General features: G+C 43.3%; 1 protein-coding gene across 3 annotated transcripts in view; it reads right to left on the reverse strand.

The window, feature by feature from the left end:
* The window catches only part of TNNI3K (TNNI3 interacting kinase), an 84,205-nt gene that overhangs the window by 33,056 nt on the left and 35,446 nt on the right, over positions 1-15,703 (reverse strand). For 2 of the 3 annotated variants that reach the window (XM_063345260.1, XM_063345261.1), the window contains exons 14-17: positions 15,305-15,397; positions 15,162-15,219; positions 14,852-15,046; positions 14,393-14,497 (exon numbers count right to left, since the gene is read on the reverse strand). In XM_063345260.1, coding sequence (XP_063201330.1) covers positions 14,393-14,497; positions 14,852-15,046; positions 15,162-15,219; positions 15,305-15,397 — 451 coding nt within the window. Of the gene's footprint in view, positions 1-12,290; positions 12,918-14,392; positions 14,498-14,851; positions 15,047-15,161; positions 15,220-15,304; positions 15,398-15,703 lie in introns of those variants that run through there. The other variant, XM_063345262.1, reaches the window with a different exon arrangement.

Here is a 15,703-nt window from a genome sequence, read left to right on the forward strand (position 1 = left end):
GTGTTCGGAAAGTCTAAAGAGCCCATGCTGAATGCATACACAGCCTTTCAGGCAATCTTCTACTTACGCCTATTTTATAATACTCCAGACATTTTGTGTCATCTCCTCAAACCCCATTATCTCAACACAACTACCTAAAAAGAAAACAAGAGCACAAGAGGGACGAGACGCTCAAGGACTTGCTGATTTTCTGCTACACACTCAGATTTATCCTTAAGATCCGTATGCTTAAGTGTTAGAATTATTAACAGAAGGACGCTGGGATGGAGGCATTTGCAGAAACTTGATAATGTACAGACAGAAAGTAGGTTAATGTCCCAAGAAAAATTAAGCCTCAAAGGTCTTGGAAATAAACTCATTTAGTACAGTGGGTTGGGAAATAAGCCCAGGTGTTTCCAGAACTTTTCAAGATTGCAACTTCTGATTTTGCCCTGAATTAAGATGGAAAGCGGGCATTTCATAGTGTGCTGTGCAAATAAAAAGAGATTTTTTGCCCCTGTAAGTAACTAAATAACTTGACCGAAGCGTTCCATTCTGAATATATCCTCTAAGCTGGCCTACATTATAAATGACGATAAATTCTAGGAGCCTGCATTCTTCACCTATCAAATAACTGCGTGTACAAAGGAAGATTTTTGATAATCCCCAGGAAGAATGCCATGAACTTCGTGCCTTACTGAACACCAAAGCAAACCGTAACTTCTCCGGTAGGAAATGCTGCAGAGGGCAGGCTCCGCCAGCCCGGCCGCCGTTCACATGCAGGCTGGTCGCTAGAGGGGGATGCAACGCACGGTTTGGGAGCATCTCGCTTTATCTCTAATTTTCTCCCATTGTGGGTCTCTGTGATATGGATCAATTATACCCTCTGGCAGCACTTGTTTTAGCTTAAATGCCAATGTTAATTCTGAAGAGATAATTCAAATTGTATTTACTTTGCCAAAAGTATAGAGAAGAAGAGCAAACAGTCAGAGAGCATGGGAAATGTTGGAGGGGATAATGCTTGCTTTCTGCTGACTCTGTTCCCTTACATAGCACTACAAACTACGATAGTTTTGTGTCTTTCTTGTGCTTGTCAGTCTGTTGTGGAACTAAACCATTTGGGATTAATAGGCTTTATCAGGTATACATCCCTTTTGAAAAAATCTTATTTTATTTTTTATGTGCCCAATCCTTAAGAGACCAAAAAAGGTACAAGAAAGACAGAAAAAAAAGGAGAGATCCCTTTTCCCCTCTCAGTCTTTTAATCCCCAGCGAATGGCAGAGAGCATTAAATCAGATCAGTTTCTTTGACAGTCTTGGTCCCATCTCTCAGACAGACAGGTTCCCTGGTCATTTAGGAGACATTACTTCTTTTACCAGCACTGCGACACTGCAAACACGGATTAGTGAATCTTCAAAATCTTAATCTTGAAAATCTCTCTTTCTCCTAACACCAGTCCCCATTTCATGGCTTTTGACTGGACCACGGAACTTGAAATTACAGCTGTTGGCAGCAGCCCTTCCTCTTCTGCGGTACTGCTTTATGGAGGGGTAGAGAGGCAAAGGATTGAAGCTCTGACAATCACAATGACCAAAATTGAATCTAGTCCAAAGTGTCTCCTCGTCTGTGTTTTGTAAGGGGCTCGGTCTAATCTACTGGTAGGTTTTGCCGTATGAAATGAAATACTCTGCCAGAGATAAGGTTTGAAGCCAGCTTCGTATACTGGTGTTAGATTCCATATAGGCATTTCATTTTGAGGTCAGTCCAACTTCGGGGAAGGTTTTGGAGTAGATGATCTTGGAGGTCCCTCCCAGCTGAACTGTTCTATGATGTTTTTAACTGCAGCTTTCCAGTGGCCTCCTGCCGATCTCTCAGCGTGCAAGCAGCTCTTTATGCAACCAACTACAGAGGGATCTGCGAAGGGAATTCATTAATTACCCAAGCAGTGAGTAAACACCTGTATGCATATTTATACATATGTGGGCTTTTGCGTCTGTGGATCCATAAACGCCTTTTGAATGCACTTATTTCCCGCTCCTCTTCGTCTTCATACTGTACTGAGCATAGACAACCATGTGCCATTTTACCACAACGTCGACAGAGTTGACAGCGTACAGTTATCAGAACCCAAGTGTTCCCTCCCCACATACAAATACTTCATAGTTGCTCATGCTCAGAACTGGCTATAGAAAGACTCTTCTTTTCGTGCCAGAGTAGCACTTTTGCAGAAGGTGGCTAACCAACCACAAAGAACCGGCTTCTCTCTCTCGGTTCTGCAGGCTGAAAAAGCCAGGCCAGTGACTTCAGAGGTGTTTCTCAGAAGTGAGAGGATGCAGTCAGTGACAGAGAATCCCGGTGCAGTCTCTGCACTACTGCTTGAGGTGTTCCGTGCCACAGCTTTCTTATGCACCATAAAGACAGACAGTTGCATCCTTAGGACTGCAGTATTTTGGCATTGCCATCCACCTGAACTACAGGCCTGGGGAAACTCCTGGCGCGACTCATGTTCACAAGGTTTGACGGAGTTGTTTCTAATTTGGAAAGCTGAACAAAAACACGTAACATTTATTTAATATAACAAAATTGAGGTCACTAAGGAGTGGGACATAAGCCATACTCACAACACTGACTTCAAAATTGGAATTAGGGTTTACAGTGGCTAAAATCTAAGGTGAGCACCTACACTGTCATCGCTAGGACAAAACCCACAAAGCTTGCCTAAAGAGAGAGAACGCAGCGGTTTGGGAAGGCACCTGCTTTACATTAAGAGAATAAAAGTCCTGTGACAATCCAAGAGAAGGTGAGGAGGTCAGTCAATAGATGTTGGTAGATCTAGGGCACTTGTGACTTTTAAAGTGAAGGTAAGCTATGAAAAGATTGATAGATTATCATTAACGTCTTGAATACGTAGTGGTGTTCCAGCTGAAATGTCTGCACCAGTCAACCAAAGTTACGGCCCACATTCCACGTACCAGACTCTGAAACGGTTGGTTCCAACAGCAGAGGACTGGGCTTGTTGACTCACATACCGTCTCACTGAGCGATGACTAAAATAATTCTTTTCGGTTTTATTATCTGCAGAGCGGGATGAACAAGAGACTAAGCACAGTGTTTGAAAAATACCCCCCATATGAGAAAAATGATGTGCTTTCATTCCTGGCTGCGTAGAAATAGACTATTTTGAATCTAAGTTTGTTTTCCAGTCCTCAGAATTACTTCAGATCACGAGAGTGTCAACGTGACACTCTCAATTGAAGGTTTTTTAGAAAAGAAGCTGAACTCTAAGCTATGAGGGTTTGGGAAACCATAGTTTGAGGTCAGTAAATTGCAAAAAATAAGGGTGATAGTTTTCAAGTAAGGATAGCTACTGGTTAGCCTAAAAGGTGATCTGATTCACTTCGCTCTGTTTACAGCTTCTGAGATCCTTCATTCTTAACCTCGCAGTGGATCATTGCAACATCAGCGAGGAATTATAAATGGCTGTATCCTGCAACGGGCATTGATTCCAGGGGATATTACTCTATACAAACTCCTGATGTGAGCCATAGTACTTATTGATTTCATCAGCGTCCAAATTACTTTTCTTGTAATATTGACTTTTTTTCTGCAAAAGCATATACATGTGAGCAGAACGGCCTTCACATTAAAGAGTCTGGCTTTCAAAACAGGTAAAAATATTTCTGTGCTGCCCCTCCGAACCCTGAGCAGCGTTTCTGAATCACGTGTTACCGGACCGTGTGTCGCAGAGGAAGCAGGCTAAAAAAACCACGAGCCAGAGCCTGTCCTGTGGCTCACGTACGGGGTTCCGCCGAGCTCCCTGCAAGTGGAGCTTTTCAACACCTCTCCAACTGTGGTGCTTGTGCGGGTGCAGAGATACAGCTTTAATAGTTTAACTCAACACATCCTGACTTAACACCCTTGCTACGATTCCCTGCTCTCTCTTCTGTTTACAGAAATATAAACCCTAGAAGACCGGCGCGCCATAAACAGAAATGTAATTTCTCAAGACGCTGAGCTAAGGCCGAGCTGAGTGACGATGTCTCAGCTGCGCGCAGGACCGAGATAGAGGACGTGACTGAGCCGGGGACACCCAGGCCCATGGAGGCAGTGCCTCTCCGAGCAGATGCAGACAGATGTTCTTGCCCCTGTGGAGAGGGGCCGGCGCAGGGGCCATGTGCGTGTGGGTACAATGCTGTGTTCAGCGTGCTCTGCCTTTACACAGCCGCAGCACGCAGCCTGCCTGCCGGCGCCGGTGGGAGGCACGTCTGACGCATCTCCAAAGCAGCTCTTCGCCTTCCTACCATCCATAACAGGGTCATATATTCCTCCAGCCAGGACGCCGCCTCTTGACCTTCCCTCTCTTCCGTTCTCTCCTGCCAGCTCCCCGTCAGATCCTGGGAACATACGCCAGCCAGCGATGGAGGCTGCTTCTCCCTCGCGTGGCTGTAGGGAATGGGACTGCTCCTCCTTACCCCTTCTACTGTTCTGAACACTTCACTCATTTTTATCCCAGGTAAATATGTGGCTGTGACCAAACCTGGAAGGCATTGTTTCAACGGGTGGTCACATACCCCTCATCTTTGTAGGGAGACAGCAAAGGGAAGACAGCTGACCAGAGGAGGCTGTGGTTGACATGAAGACTCGGGTACTCCATGGTTGGGTTTTTTGGAGCTTGGTTTGGTTTGGTTTTGCTGTTTGTTTTGGTTTATAAGAGGAAACACTCCAAAGAAAACCTCCTAACATGAAGGATGCCCCAGCTGGGATTCCCTTTTGCACTGTCCTGAAGCTGGGGCGCTCTCTCACGTCTCCACGCCACACAAGGCAGCATTCTCCTCTCTCCTGGGCCCTGGCTTTGGCAGGCAGTGCTCCACCAGTCGCCACTCAAAGAAGTAAAGGTATGCTCAGTGAAGAGGGAGTGTTCAGGGTTCCTCTTATACATACATATATATATATATATGTATATGTATATGTATATGTATATGTATATGTATATGTATATGTATATGTGTATATACATATATATAACGTGTTCCAGCGTTATAGTTCAGGGTGTACGGGAGAGCTAACATTTATTTCTGGGCTCTCTAAAAGGGCTCAATAAAATTCATGTATTGTGACAGAACAATAACAATGGATCAAAATTCATTATTATGCTAGAAGGATGTCTGGACATGTAAGCTTTTCTTTCAAACTTTGAAAAAGCTTTATGGATCTCAGTTTGCTGGGAGAGACTTTGTAGTAAGTACATAAAATGGAAAATGGAAGGCAAACTTGTGAAGAACAGACACCAGGAATTAATAAAACTGAAGCTTTGATTATTTTTCTTTGTTTGTTTCTACATTTGATCAAGATGAAGCACAATCAGCAGCCAAGTGAAAAAGGAACTCAATGTCTGTGTTCTAAGCAAAACATTACATTTACCCCAATTTGGAAAGATCAACTCAAGTATGTCAAGATTTTGTGATGTCGGTAACACTGAGGTAGTGATGCAGCACAAATTAGACTCTTTTCAGTGGTTCCCAGTGACAGGACGAGGGGTAACGGGCACAAGCTGGAACATAGGAAGTTCCGATCAATATGAGAAAAAACTTCTTTACGGTGAGGGTGACAGAGCCCTGGAACAGGCTGCCCAGGGAGGGTGTGGAGTCCCCTTCTCTGGAGACTTTAAGGCGCGCCTGGATGCAGCCCTGAGTCATGTGCTCCAGGCAATCCTGCTTTAGCAGGGGAGTGGGACTGCATATCTCTAGAGGTCCCTTCCAACTCTGAAAAATTCCGTGATTCTGTGATCTGTGACACTCTAATCAGCAGGGAAGGACTTACATGCCTAAGTGGAGTTAAAATACCTTTAAATGAGGGGACTAGGGGAGCGAGAGCCACGGAGCCGCTGCTGCGAGCAGGTTTGTGCAGCGCGGCGGCCCTGAGTGGGATCAGCTCTGCCGAGGGATGCGGTCCCTCGCACCCTGCGCAGGGCCACTGCACCGCTCTGTTATCCTCACAGATCCACAGCTCAGGAAGCAGCTGTACTTTTCCAGGCAGTTCAGAAAGAGGCTGAAGTGTGGTGAATATCACTTTTTCTAGGAGAAAATGAAAATCCTGAGATTTTACACACTAATTCGTTTGTTTGTCAAACCACTGTGATACTATCACAGAATGCAAATACATATGGCTGCAGGGAGAAGACATCTGCCATGGATGCTGCAAGTGGAAAAGCTGAAAAGAGCTGGAACAGCATCTCCCCACTTCTGCACTTAACTAGTCTAGCTGGGTATCTAGTGAAAGAGCGAGACGCTGTGCAATTACTGTCATGCTTGCGAGAGAAAGGAGGAGGTTCTGTACCCGGTACAGAAATTTCACAAGAGAGGAAACCTTTAAAAATACCTGGAAAAGCGAGCTATTGCCACATTTGCAATCTTTTACAGCTCTATAAAGGTTGGATAGAATCAAGCTTAGGGAGAAAGACAAAATACTTGCTATTTAAATGTTTGCTAGTGAAAGATGTACTATATCCAAGATGCAGTACAAGAGTATAGATCGTGACCATGCAGGAAAAATATCTTTTGCCTATTGCAAAATGTCATTTAGCAGGAAAAGTGTACATAGAATCTATTGAAAATTGATTTGCTAATTCAAGGAAGCTATTGCAACTGATTTAATTTTCAGAAAGACCACACAAGAGGAAGCAGAAAAACACCGCTTGCATGCAACAAGTAGAAAGCAAGGCTTTTAGAAATTAGCATCACAAACAGAGATTTTCAAACAAACTGGGAATGTGGAGAGAGATTCACAAAATCCTTTAGCTAAGTGAAAAGCTTCCAGCTACTCTGAAGATCAAGGTTTTCATACAGCAGTCGCGATGCCTTCATGGCACGTGGCTTTTGAAGGGCTGAGCAAATTAGAACATAAAAGCGTATGAATGTGGACACAACAGTGCTCACATGATATTTATCAAAATGTTGACTGATCCAAGTAAATTCAGGAGAGTGAAAAGTATATGAAAAAAAGAAATGAAAAAGTTGGCAATGGCTTACATGATGAAGGGAAAATGAAAGTAATATTGATGGTCTCAACAAAAAAGCGTAAGTTGCCCATATTAGAGCTGTAGATATGAGCAAGAACAGTCAAGTGAGGAACACAAATTTCACCAGATAATAGCTTTTAGGACAGAAAAAATTTAAGGTCTCCCAACCAGGACTCCCACAAATCACTGTCTTCAAGATTTCTAGCTTCACCTAAACCCAAACCTTGGGATGATAAATTTAATCATAAAAGTGTAGTGGGTTCATACAATGTAGCCATGACTCCTTCAGTTTATATCTAATCTGATTTTAGCTCCCATATATACTTTCCATCAAAATATTTAAGTGATTTGAGTATGACATGTGGAATTGTTTTGAGACCCCCACCAGATGTCAAATGAAAATATTAATCAAATGCAAGGCTAGAAAGACTCTTGAAGGCTGTACCCTGGGTTGAATGTAGGCACACGAGTCAAACAAAACTACAGGCTTCTCTGTGGTCTTGGTTCAAATTTGACCTCTGTCAGTATGGACAAAAATTATCACCATTTCTCAATGTGAATAAAATGTACCGAGCTCTAGCTTCAGCTTCAGTCTGCTCAAGGATTGTCTAGACCTTGAATAAACCCAACTTGATGATACACATAGTCAAGACCTGAGTTGACAGGCTTTGTGGAGAAGCCAAGAAATGAATAAACAGACACTTCCACCCGATCTATCCGTGGCATGCATAAGCCTTTCTGACAAAACAATGCCGAAATGCCCATCTTGGGGCTGAGTGAATGGACCTATGTGAAAGCAGGAGGTAGTCTCTGGAAGGGTTTTGTCAGTCTGGTACCACCAGTGAACACTACAGTTACTAATTTTTCTTTTCTAAAGTAAAAAATATAACCCACAGAAATAAGGCTGGAAGGAACAGCTCACAAACACTATTATTGCCTCAATGGCACTTGGAAATTTGAAAACCGCCGACGAGAAAGGAACTCTTAAGCCTCTGTTTTGAGAAATACAGCAAGAGAAACCTGATCTGAGCTGACAGAAGGTTAATAATGAGTTCAGCAGAATCAGAAATTAATTGTCTTCTGATAAGGTGAGACACAGTTTGAAATGGTGAGGCCAAGCATCATTCTCTTCATGAAACCATGGAAGGAAAAAACCGAGAAAAGAATCCAAAGTGTGTAATCATCCTGGCTTTTACAAAAGCAAGTAGTTCTGCGGGCCTGCCAGATGCACGGGCTTCTCCCTCGCGGGGCAAGAGACGGGCAAAGCACATTCTCCATGTGTCCCTTTCCCAGAGAACAGGGCCATGAAAAGATCCTTCTGCCTTTAACACACTGCGGGTTTAATGAAAGGCAACTGCTATTTTAAGATTTCATAAGGGATTTTATAACAAAGAGGAGTTGCAGACACCATCCCCATTACCACCAGGCTTCCATCCTCTCTTTCATCTTTCTCCCTAAGCCGGCTCTCAGAAACTTTCACAGATAGTTAGAGCCATCAAATGAAGGTTACTGGCTCAAAGGTTTGGTCCAACCATGTTCAGCTGTTATGGCTTAAATTAAATTGAAACTAAAATGGTCCCTTTTTTATTAAAGTGCTATAATCATTGTGGCTGCAATCCTTCACCGCGGTATCAGCAGTAATAAGCTGATACATGTCACCGTTGCTGATAGCTGTCAGAACTCCTTTTTCCAGGACTGGAAAGCAAAATAAAACTCCCAATTATTCTCAAAATGGAAGGATAACCCTTTTTCCAGGGTAGAGACATGAAACATTCATTTTTTCTCTGTCCTGTCAAGCCATATTGCAGATTTATTTAATGCATTATGTGCATTGAATTAGATTTCAGAACTCACAAAGGGGGTTACAAGCTATGTGAAAATTTAAGGTAAAAAATGTAAGGCTCCTGTGAAGCCACTAGCAAAACTTAACACAAGAGGGTCAGAATTTCACTCTTGGTCTTTCTCTTCAGCTGTCGTAGAGATTTTCATCTAGTAATTATGCCTGTGGGCTGACTGGGACTCGTGCTGAAAACACGACTTCTGCTCTCACACTGAAAAGTTTCAGAAGTTAAGCTACTCTCAGCACCACACATCAACCGCACTGACGTCCTTATAGCAAATTATCTTCTGACCCTCACAAATATGATCTGGTAAGAGTTCCGTGAGGCAATGATATGCTTTTTGGCTCTCTAGTGAGATGCTGTTTTGGGTTTTCTTTTGTGGAAAACATGATTTAAAATCCTTCAGTGCAGAACTAATTTTCTTACAGCCAGTAGTGACAAGGCAAAGCTGAACCGTAAGGTTTGGATCTTTGTTGTCCTGAAACAGTTCCCCAGACCGCAGCACTCAGAGACGGGGCTCTGGGCTGGCATCACGACCGAGGGAGAGCTGCAGCTTCAAAAGAAAGCATCTTCCTCTGAGCTCCACGCTTCGGTGGCCCAAAAGGAAGCTGTGAGGGGATGAGGTATGTGAAGGGGCTGCAGAGAGAAAGAGGAGGATGTGTGAGGTCAGGGTGTGGGGTGAGGAGAAGGGAACGTTGGCTGTAAGGAGGAGAACAGCTGGTGGGCATGGCTGGAAGGCAATGGAGACGCTTCCAGTCAACTAACACCAGGGAAAAAAAAAAGAGGTAGTAAGAGGACGTCCTTCCAGCCGGTCTTTTTTTGTAGGTCAAGATCCAGGTTGCTTTCTGCACAGTAAATCCTAGGGAATCCACCTTATCCTTTAGAAACTGGACACTCACTAAGAAGGTCTGGCCTAAACAGATTTTTTTTCTGTCACATTTCCAAAAGCCTCTAGGACTGGTGAAGCCATGCCACTATCAACAGCTTTTTTTTTTTTTTTTGAGAAAGAAAAGTTAATGTAGAAAAGCTCTGCCCAGTGCCAAGCTTTTCCTTGCAATTTAATGTACTAAATGTTTGTAATGTCAGCAGTTTCTCTTTGCTCTTAATCCAGACCTTGTCATACAAGCTGGGCTAGGGCCCATTTGCCAAAGCAGGGAAGGTGTCTAGGTAAAAACTGTTAGCAATCCTGGCTTGGGCCAGAGCGGAAGAACTGAAATTCCATCTCAGCACTCAGGACTTATAAGGGATGCCTTGTAAAAGCAGAAGAGATGGCAGCTAAAAGCAGAAAGCTGTTTGTTCAAAGCAGTGCACAGCTGTGCTGGTGAGAGGAAAGCCCAGCCAGCCCCAGTTCGAAGGGTGTGCCTTTTGCATTACAGGGGTAGCAGGACGAAGGATCATGTGTTGTCTTTAGCAAAAGGAGGCATTTTCATCTAAAACTCCAAGACAGGTAGGTATGTCAGCACCCCTCACTGAAATATGCACACCCTGAGACTATTTTCCTTGCTAGAAAAGCAAGAACAGATTTTCTCTGCGTACACCAAGGAGTCGGTGCTTCCACTCGGGCATCACCAAAGAAACTGATGAGTGCACAGTCCTGTGCTAGATTTTTGCTCTTAAAAGGGATCCAGAGATACTTTTATGTGTAACAAATGGGCCAAACAAACCAAGAAACAGATTATGGGAAAACAGTTAAAGCAAAAAAGACAAAGCAAACAAAGAAAAGGAAAAGAAGTAATGCAAGAAAGTGAGAAGGTGTTGTTTGAAAGCACAGTGCTATGCTGAAAGTAAACTGAGAATTCTCAAATGGAAAATTAAAAAAAAAACCAAACAGATTAAACAAGTATTTGTATCCATCCTTCCAGGACAGTAGAAGAAAGTATTTGCCTGTGTGGGAAATGCAATCAACAAGGACAGAAATGAATGACTGAAGTGATCAGCATCTCATCGTTTCAGTTATTAAAAAATTAGAGTTTTCATAATGACAAGTTATCAGGACCGAGCACATCCTGCACTGAGGAAAAATAGTGAGACTGGGAGACAGACACTGAAGAAGCCTCAGTCGACATTAGCAAAAGCTGACCTCATTCAGGACATACCCCTGAAGACGAGAACCCACCAGGAAATCAGAGACCAGACATGTCACTGCCAGCCGTGGGGGAGCACTCCACGCTGCGATAAGGGGATCAAGAGGTGCAACATCTGCCGCAGTGAAGCGCCGCCTGGTCAGGAGCAGCTGAGGGCTGCGGGGACCCGCTCCCGCTGATGCCGGGGCTCCCCACGGCCACCACTGCCCCGGCAGGCCAGGGCCGCAGAGCCCAGAGCTCAGGGATTTTCGGGGAGCGCCTGCTGCCCGCCTCGGCTCCGCAGCGACACTGAGCGCGGGGACGGCTCTGCCCGCAGGAGCATCCCTCGGGGTCAGCCCGTGCCGCAGGACGGCATCACGCACAGAGTGGGTCCAGAACACCCTGGTTGTGCCCTCCCTTCTCAGATCTGCCCCAGTCCTGAATTCCTTCTGAATTGCTCAGAACTGGTTACTGCAAAGCTTTGCAGTCAAATCACTTGATAATGAATTGTAATTAGTTCAAAATGTCTTAGAAGAGAACTTAATTGTGCTTAAGAGTTTGACTGCCCTAATGTCTCCTGCTAATTAATGGAACTGTTTGAATAAGTGATTTTTATGGACTGTTTCACTTTGCATTGACTGAGAACATTTTATGGAGCTTAGCATTATTGTATAAAAAGTGGGGAACAGACATTTCTTGTCAACAAAATTTTACTTGTTTATATGAAGATGAAAAATTAAATTTTTCATATTTATTTTTTGAGAATAATTTCATAGAATCATAAAATTTTCTAGGTTGGAAGGGACCCTTCACATCATCAAGTCCAACCATCAACCCAGCACTGCCCAAACCCCCACTACCCCGTGTCCCTCAGCACCACGTCTGCCCGGCTTTTCATTCCCTCCAGGGATGGCGACTCCACCACTGCCCTGGGCAGCCTGGGCCAAGGCTTGACAGCCCTTTCCGTGAAGAAATGTCTCCCAATATCCATGCTAAACCTCCCCTGGCACAACTTGAGGCCGTTTCCTCTTGTCCCATGGCCTGTTCCTTGGGAGAAGAGCCCGACCCCCCCTGGCTGCCCCCTCCTTTCAGGGAGCTGTAGAGAGCCCCCATACAGTCATTATACACAGATGAAAATAACACATCAGCAATATCCTTCTAAACATCATACATTTATCACATCCCCACAGAAACACCATATCTGCACATTGAAATAAAGTAATTGAGTATGTACTTGGCAATAGTTTACAGCAGCCATTTTTACGTGCTTGTAGCAGTTTTAACATGAGCAGATGGATGCACTCATACATTGGAGTAGATGAATAAAGCAAAGTGTGCTAAAATTTGCAGTCAGATATAAAGCAGAATTTGTGCCAATATTGCTAACCTAGGACACATAAATCCCAGAAGACTGGCTTGAAGTGATATGGTTTGTAAGACTGCATTTTTCAGACTAAAATAAAGAAATGTGGAGTTTCTTTTGCATTAGTGATCTGATTTTCTTCTTCAGTCTGCAATGATATTTTTTCCTTTGCAACCCAAACAGATTTATTCTTTCATTTTAAATTGCGGCTTCAAGAGCAGGTACTCATTTTTGAAAATACCCTTTTGAACCCAAAGTTCTTGCGAACTGAGAGAGAATTCAAAACACTGTCATCATATACACGCCTGGCTCTCAAATTTGTCACTACGGGCCACTGCCAGAGACAAGACACTTGAGTTTGTTGGGCTTCAGCTTGTCCCCCCGTGACTGGTGTTATATATATTCACACACTCTGTCCCTGTTATGCTTCAAATCCCAAGAAACCTCACATTTATAAAGGATAAATACTACATTTGGAGTCCCTCCCTTCATAGATCTCCTTTGTAGAGCCGCCACTGTAGGTACACTTGGAGCAAGACACCAGAACTTTCCCGTGTGCGAGCCATGCTGTTCTCTTGGACGTGCCAACACCACTCTCCAGGGAATTCCTGCTGCCTCATATTTTTTCATAATTTCATACCAGAACCCTGAGCTGGGCATAGTCTCACAATCAGTTTACTTCTTTGCTCAGCAAAGGCAAAAATCCGTCTCCTTTTTTCAAAAGAGTGAGTGTCTTTCACAAGGAATCTTTCACTGCAGCTATCAGTGTCACTAAGAAATGAAAACTTACAGCAAGAGGAAGGAAAATGTTATTTATTCTATCACCGTAACTCTATAGGACCGGTCACTTGAGATATAAACAAAATGAATATTTCTGTGATTTTTTTAAGAATAAGTAGTTAAGCTAGTGGCAGATGAAGAGGTGTATGTCTGACGCTGAAGAAAACCTATTTTGCAACTCACTCCATCCTACTTTTAAAGAATTCTTTCTGTAGCAGCTTTCTTGTCTCAAGGCTTGGATATATGAAGGAGCTATTTCCAAGCAAACTACCGCGGCTAAAAAGTGCAACAGCTGTTCAGCACTAACTTTCTTTGCCCAGTTGCTCTTCTTTAAATATGCCCGTAGGTAATTTTGGTTAGTCCCCTTCCAAAGCCCAAGTTAGTGCCGAATGGCTAGTCTGAGTGACTTCTGACGTAGACATGACACCTAAATATTCCGCTCAGTAGAGAAGATGTTTCCTGCCTCTAACAAAGACTGAACATTGGTGGGCCAGATGCAAGAAAACACCGGGTTTTAGCGGTTGCATCCTTCAATGACAACTACAGGTCAGCAAATGTGACTCATAGTGGTTTGTATAAAAACTCTGAGGTTTTTTTCAATCCGGTTTCATTTCCAGAGGGAAATGTGGATAACTGACTCACATAGACTCTCTCCTACTTCTTTGCCAGTGGCACTGCCAGCTGACTCCTGGCTGGGATTTACCTGCCACACCTCCACGAGTGTCAGCTTTGGGCACTCAGCCTAAACTGGATGAGTTTATGCCTGCCCATCATGAGCACGGCCTCATCCAGGGTTCCTCCCTTTTCACACAGGCACCTAAAACAAACGGGAGGGGTTGCCTTCTGAAGGCTTTCACATTTCTGCATCAACCTTCAGGGACTAGAGACTAGTTTAAATCAGGCACTTCATTCTTAAAGGGGCAAAAGTAGGTAAAATGAATCAATTAATGTTTTGGATTCAAACAATTATACTGGGGAAATATACTAGATAGTGTAAATTGTAAAAAGGCTGGCTATCCCACAGGACTAATGTGTGCAAATAGCATATAAATATTTTGTAAATTTCAGATAAGGTATCTGTCAGTGAAATTATTATAAGCATGAAGCTGGCTACTGTCTGTTAAGTCCTTCAACTAAAATGTATTAAAGCCTCCAGTGGACGTGAAAGCATCGTGCCCCAGTTCCCCAGTCCAAGTGATGCAAGCAGACCTTCTGCCAAGGCCCATCAGCGCTAACGAGGTACCGCACAGGCACAAGAGTCTGCAAGTACAGGCGAGACCGCAGACCATCGCTGCTGCTTTCAGGCCTCATACCCGCTGTATCTTTAGGATAAAGAAAGAAACTTACCTGTTCAAATCACGATGTATGATCGGTTGTGTGAGATTGTGGAGGTACTCCATGCCTTTGGCAACATCTACAGCAATGATTAATTTAGACTGCAGGTCAAGAGTTCTACAGTGTGAAAAAAAATATAATATTACTCAAGGTTAATAAACAGACAATAATTATCTGGAAATTACTTTTATCTGTGAATCACGGAACCTTTAAAATTGTTTTAATGTTATATAATCTATGTAATAGAAAACGTATATATGTATATAATGTAAAATAATGACTTAATAAATATTTTGTGAATACTTATTAATTTCCCTTGTACGCCCAATAATCTGAATCAAAGCTAAAATTTTTCTAGTGTGTTCTGTTCTCTATTGTTCTTTACTGAAACGAATAACATTTACATCAGCATAGGTTTACTAGTCTTCCGAATTCTGTACCACAAGCCCCAGCAGAGAACAGGCAGAATACCTCTTCTGTTCATGAAGCAGGGAGAAGAGTGAGCCTCCAGAAATATACTGAGTGACTATCGCAAACTGACTGGGGTCATCTAAGCAAGCTCCCACAAACTGGATGACACACGGATGATTCAGTCGGCAGAGAATGGAAACTTCGCGGCAGAACATGTCCACGTCAGATTTGGAGCAGTAGGTATTGGCACGATAGCTTAGAATTTACACAAGAGAAAACAATAAGGCAAAAATATAACAACATATGGGGTTTTTTAATACTTCAAACTAGGTCATTAGCCAAACAAGATGGAAAAGTTTGGTAAACTTACCGTTTGATTGCGACAATTTTATTTCTGCATCGTCCCTTATATACTTTTCCAAAAGACCCTAAAATGGTTCAAAATAAATAAGCACACAGATATTTATTATGATCGTCAGACATTTAAAATGGATGCATTCTTATTTCTGGTACCTGAGCCGATAATCTCATGGAACTCTATCTCAGAGAGCTGAAGATGGAAATGTGATGGCAAACCAGCACGGAGGAGAAGGACATCTGCCTTTTCTGCAAAAGAAAACACTCACCCTATTTGTAAAATGCAGGGCCATGGAGAAGGACAGAATATAAGCTTTTCACTTCACAAGACTATTGCACAGTAAAAGCTGATTTTCCTCCTGTAAACTGGCTGGCTGGTAATCCCGTTCCCTTTCCTTTCAGTAACCGCAGTAAACCCCAGTAACAGACAAATACTGGCGACACCACAGTTGCCTGCGGCATCCCTGGCTTTGAAATCTTATCACTGATGAGCACTGTCCCATAAGCATATTCTGCCTGCATCATGTGGTGGCTGCATAAAATCCTTTATACGGA

Source organism: Chroicocephalus ridibundus, chromosome 8, assembly GCF_963924245.1.
Source record: "Chroicocephalus ridibundus chromosome 8, bChrRid1.1, whole genome shotgun sequence".
NCBI lineage: Eukaryota > Metazoa > Chordata > Aves > Charadriiformes > Laridae > Chroicocephalus > Chroicocephalus ridibundus.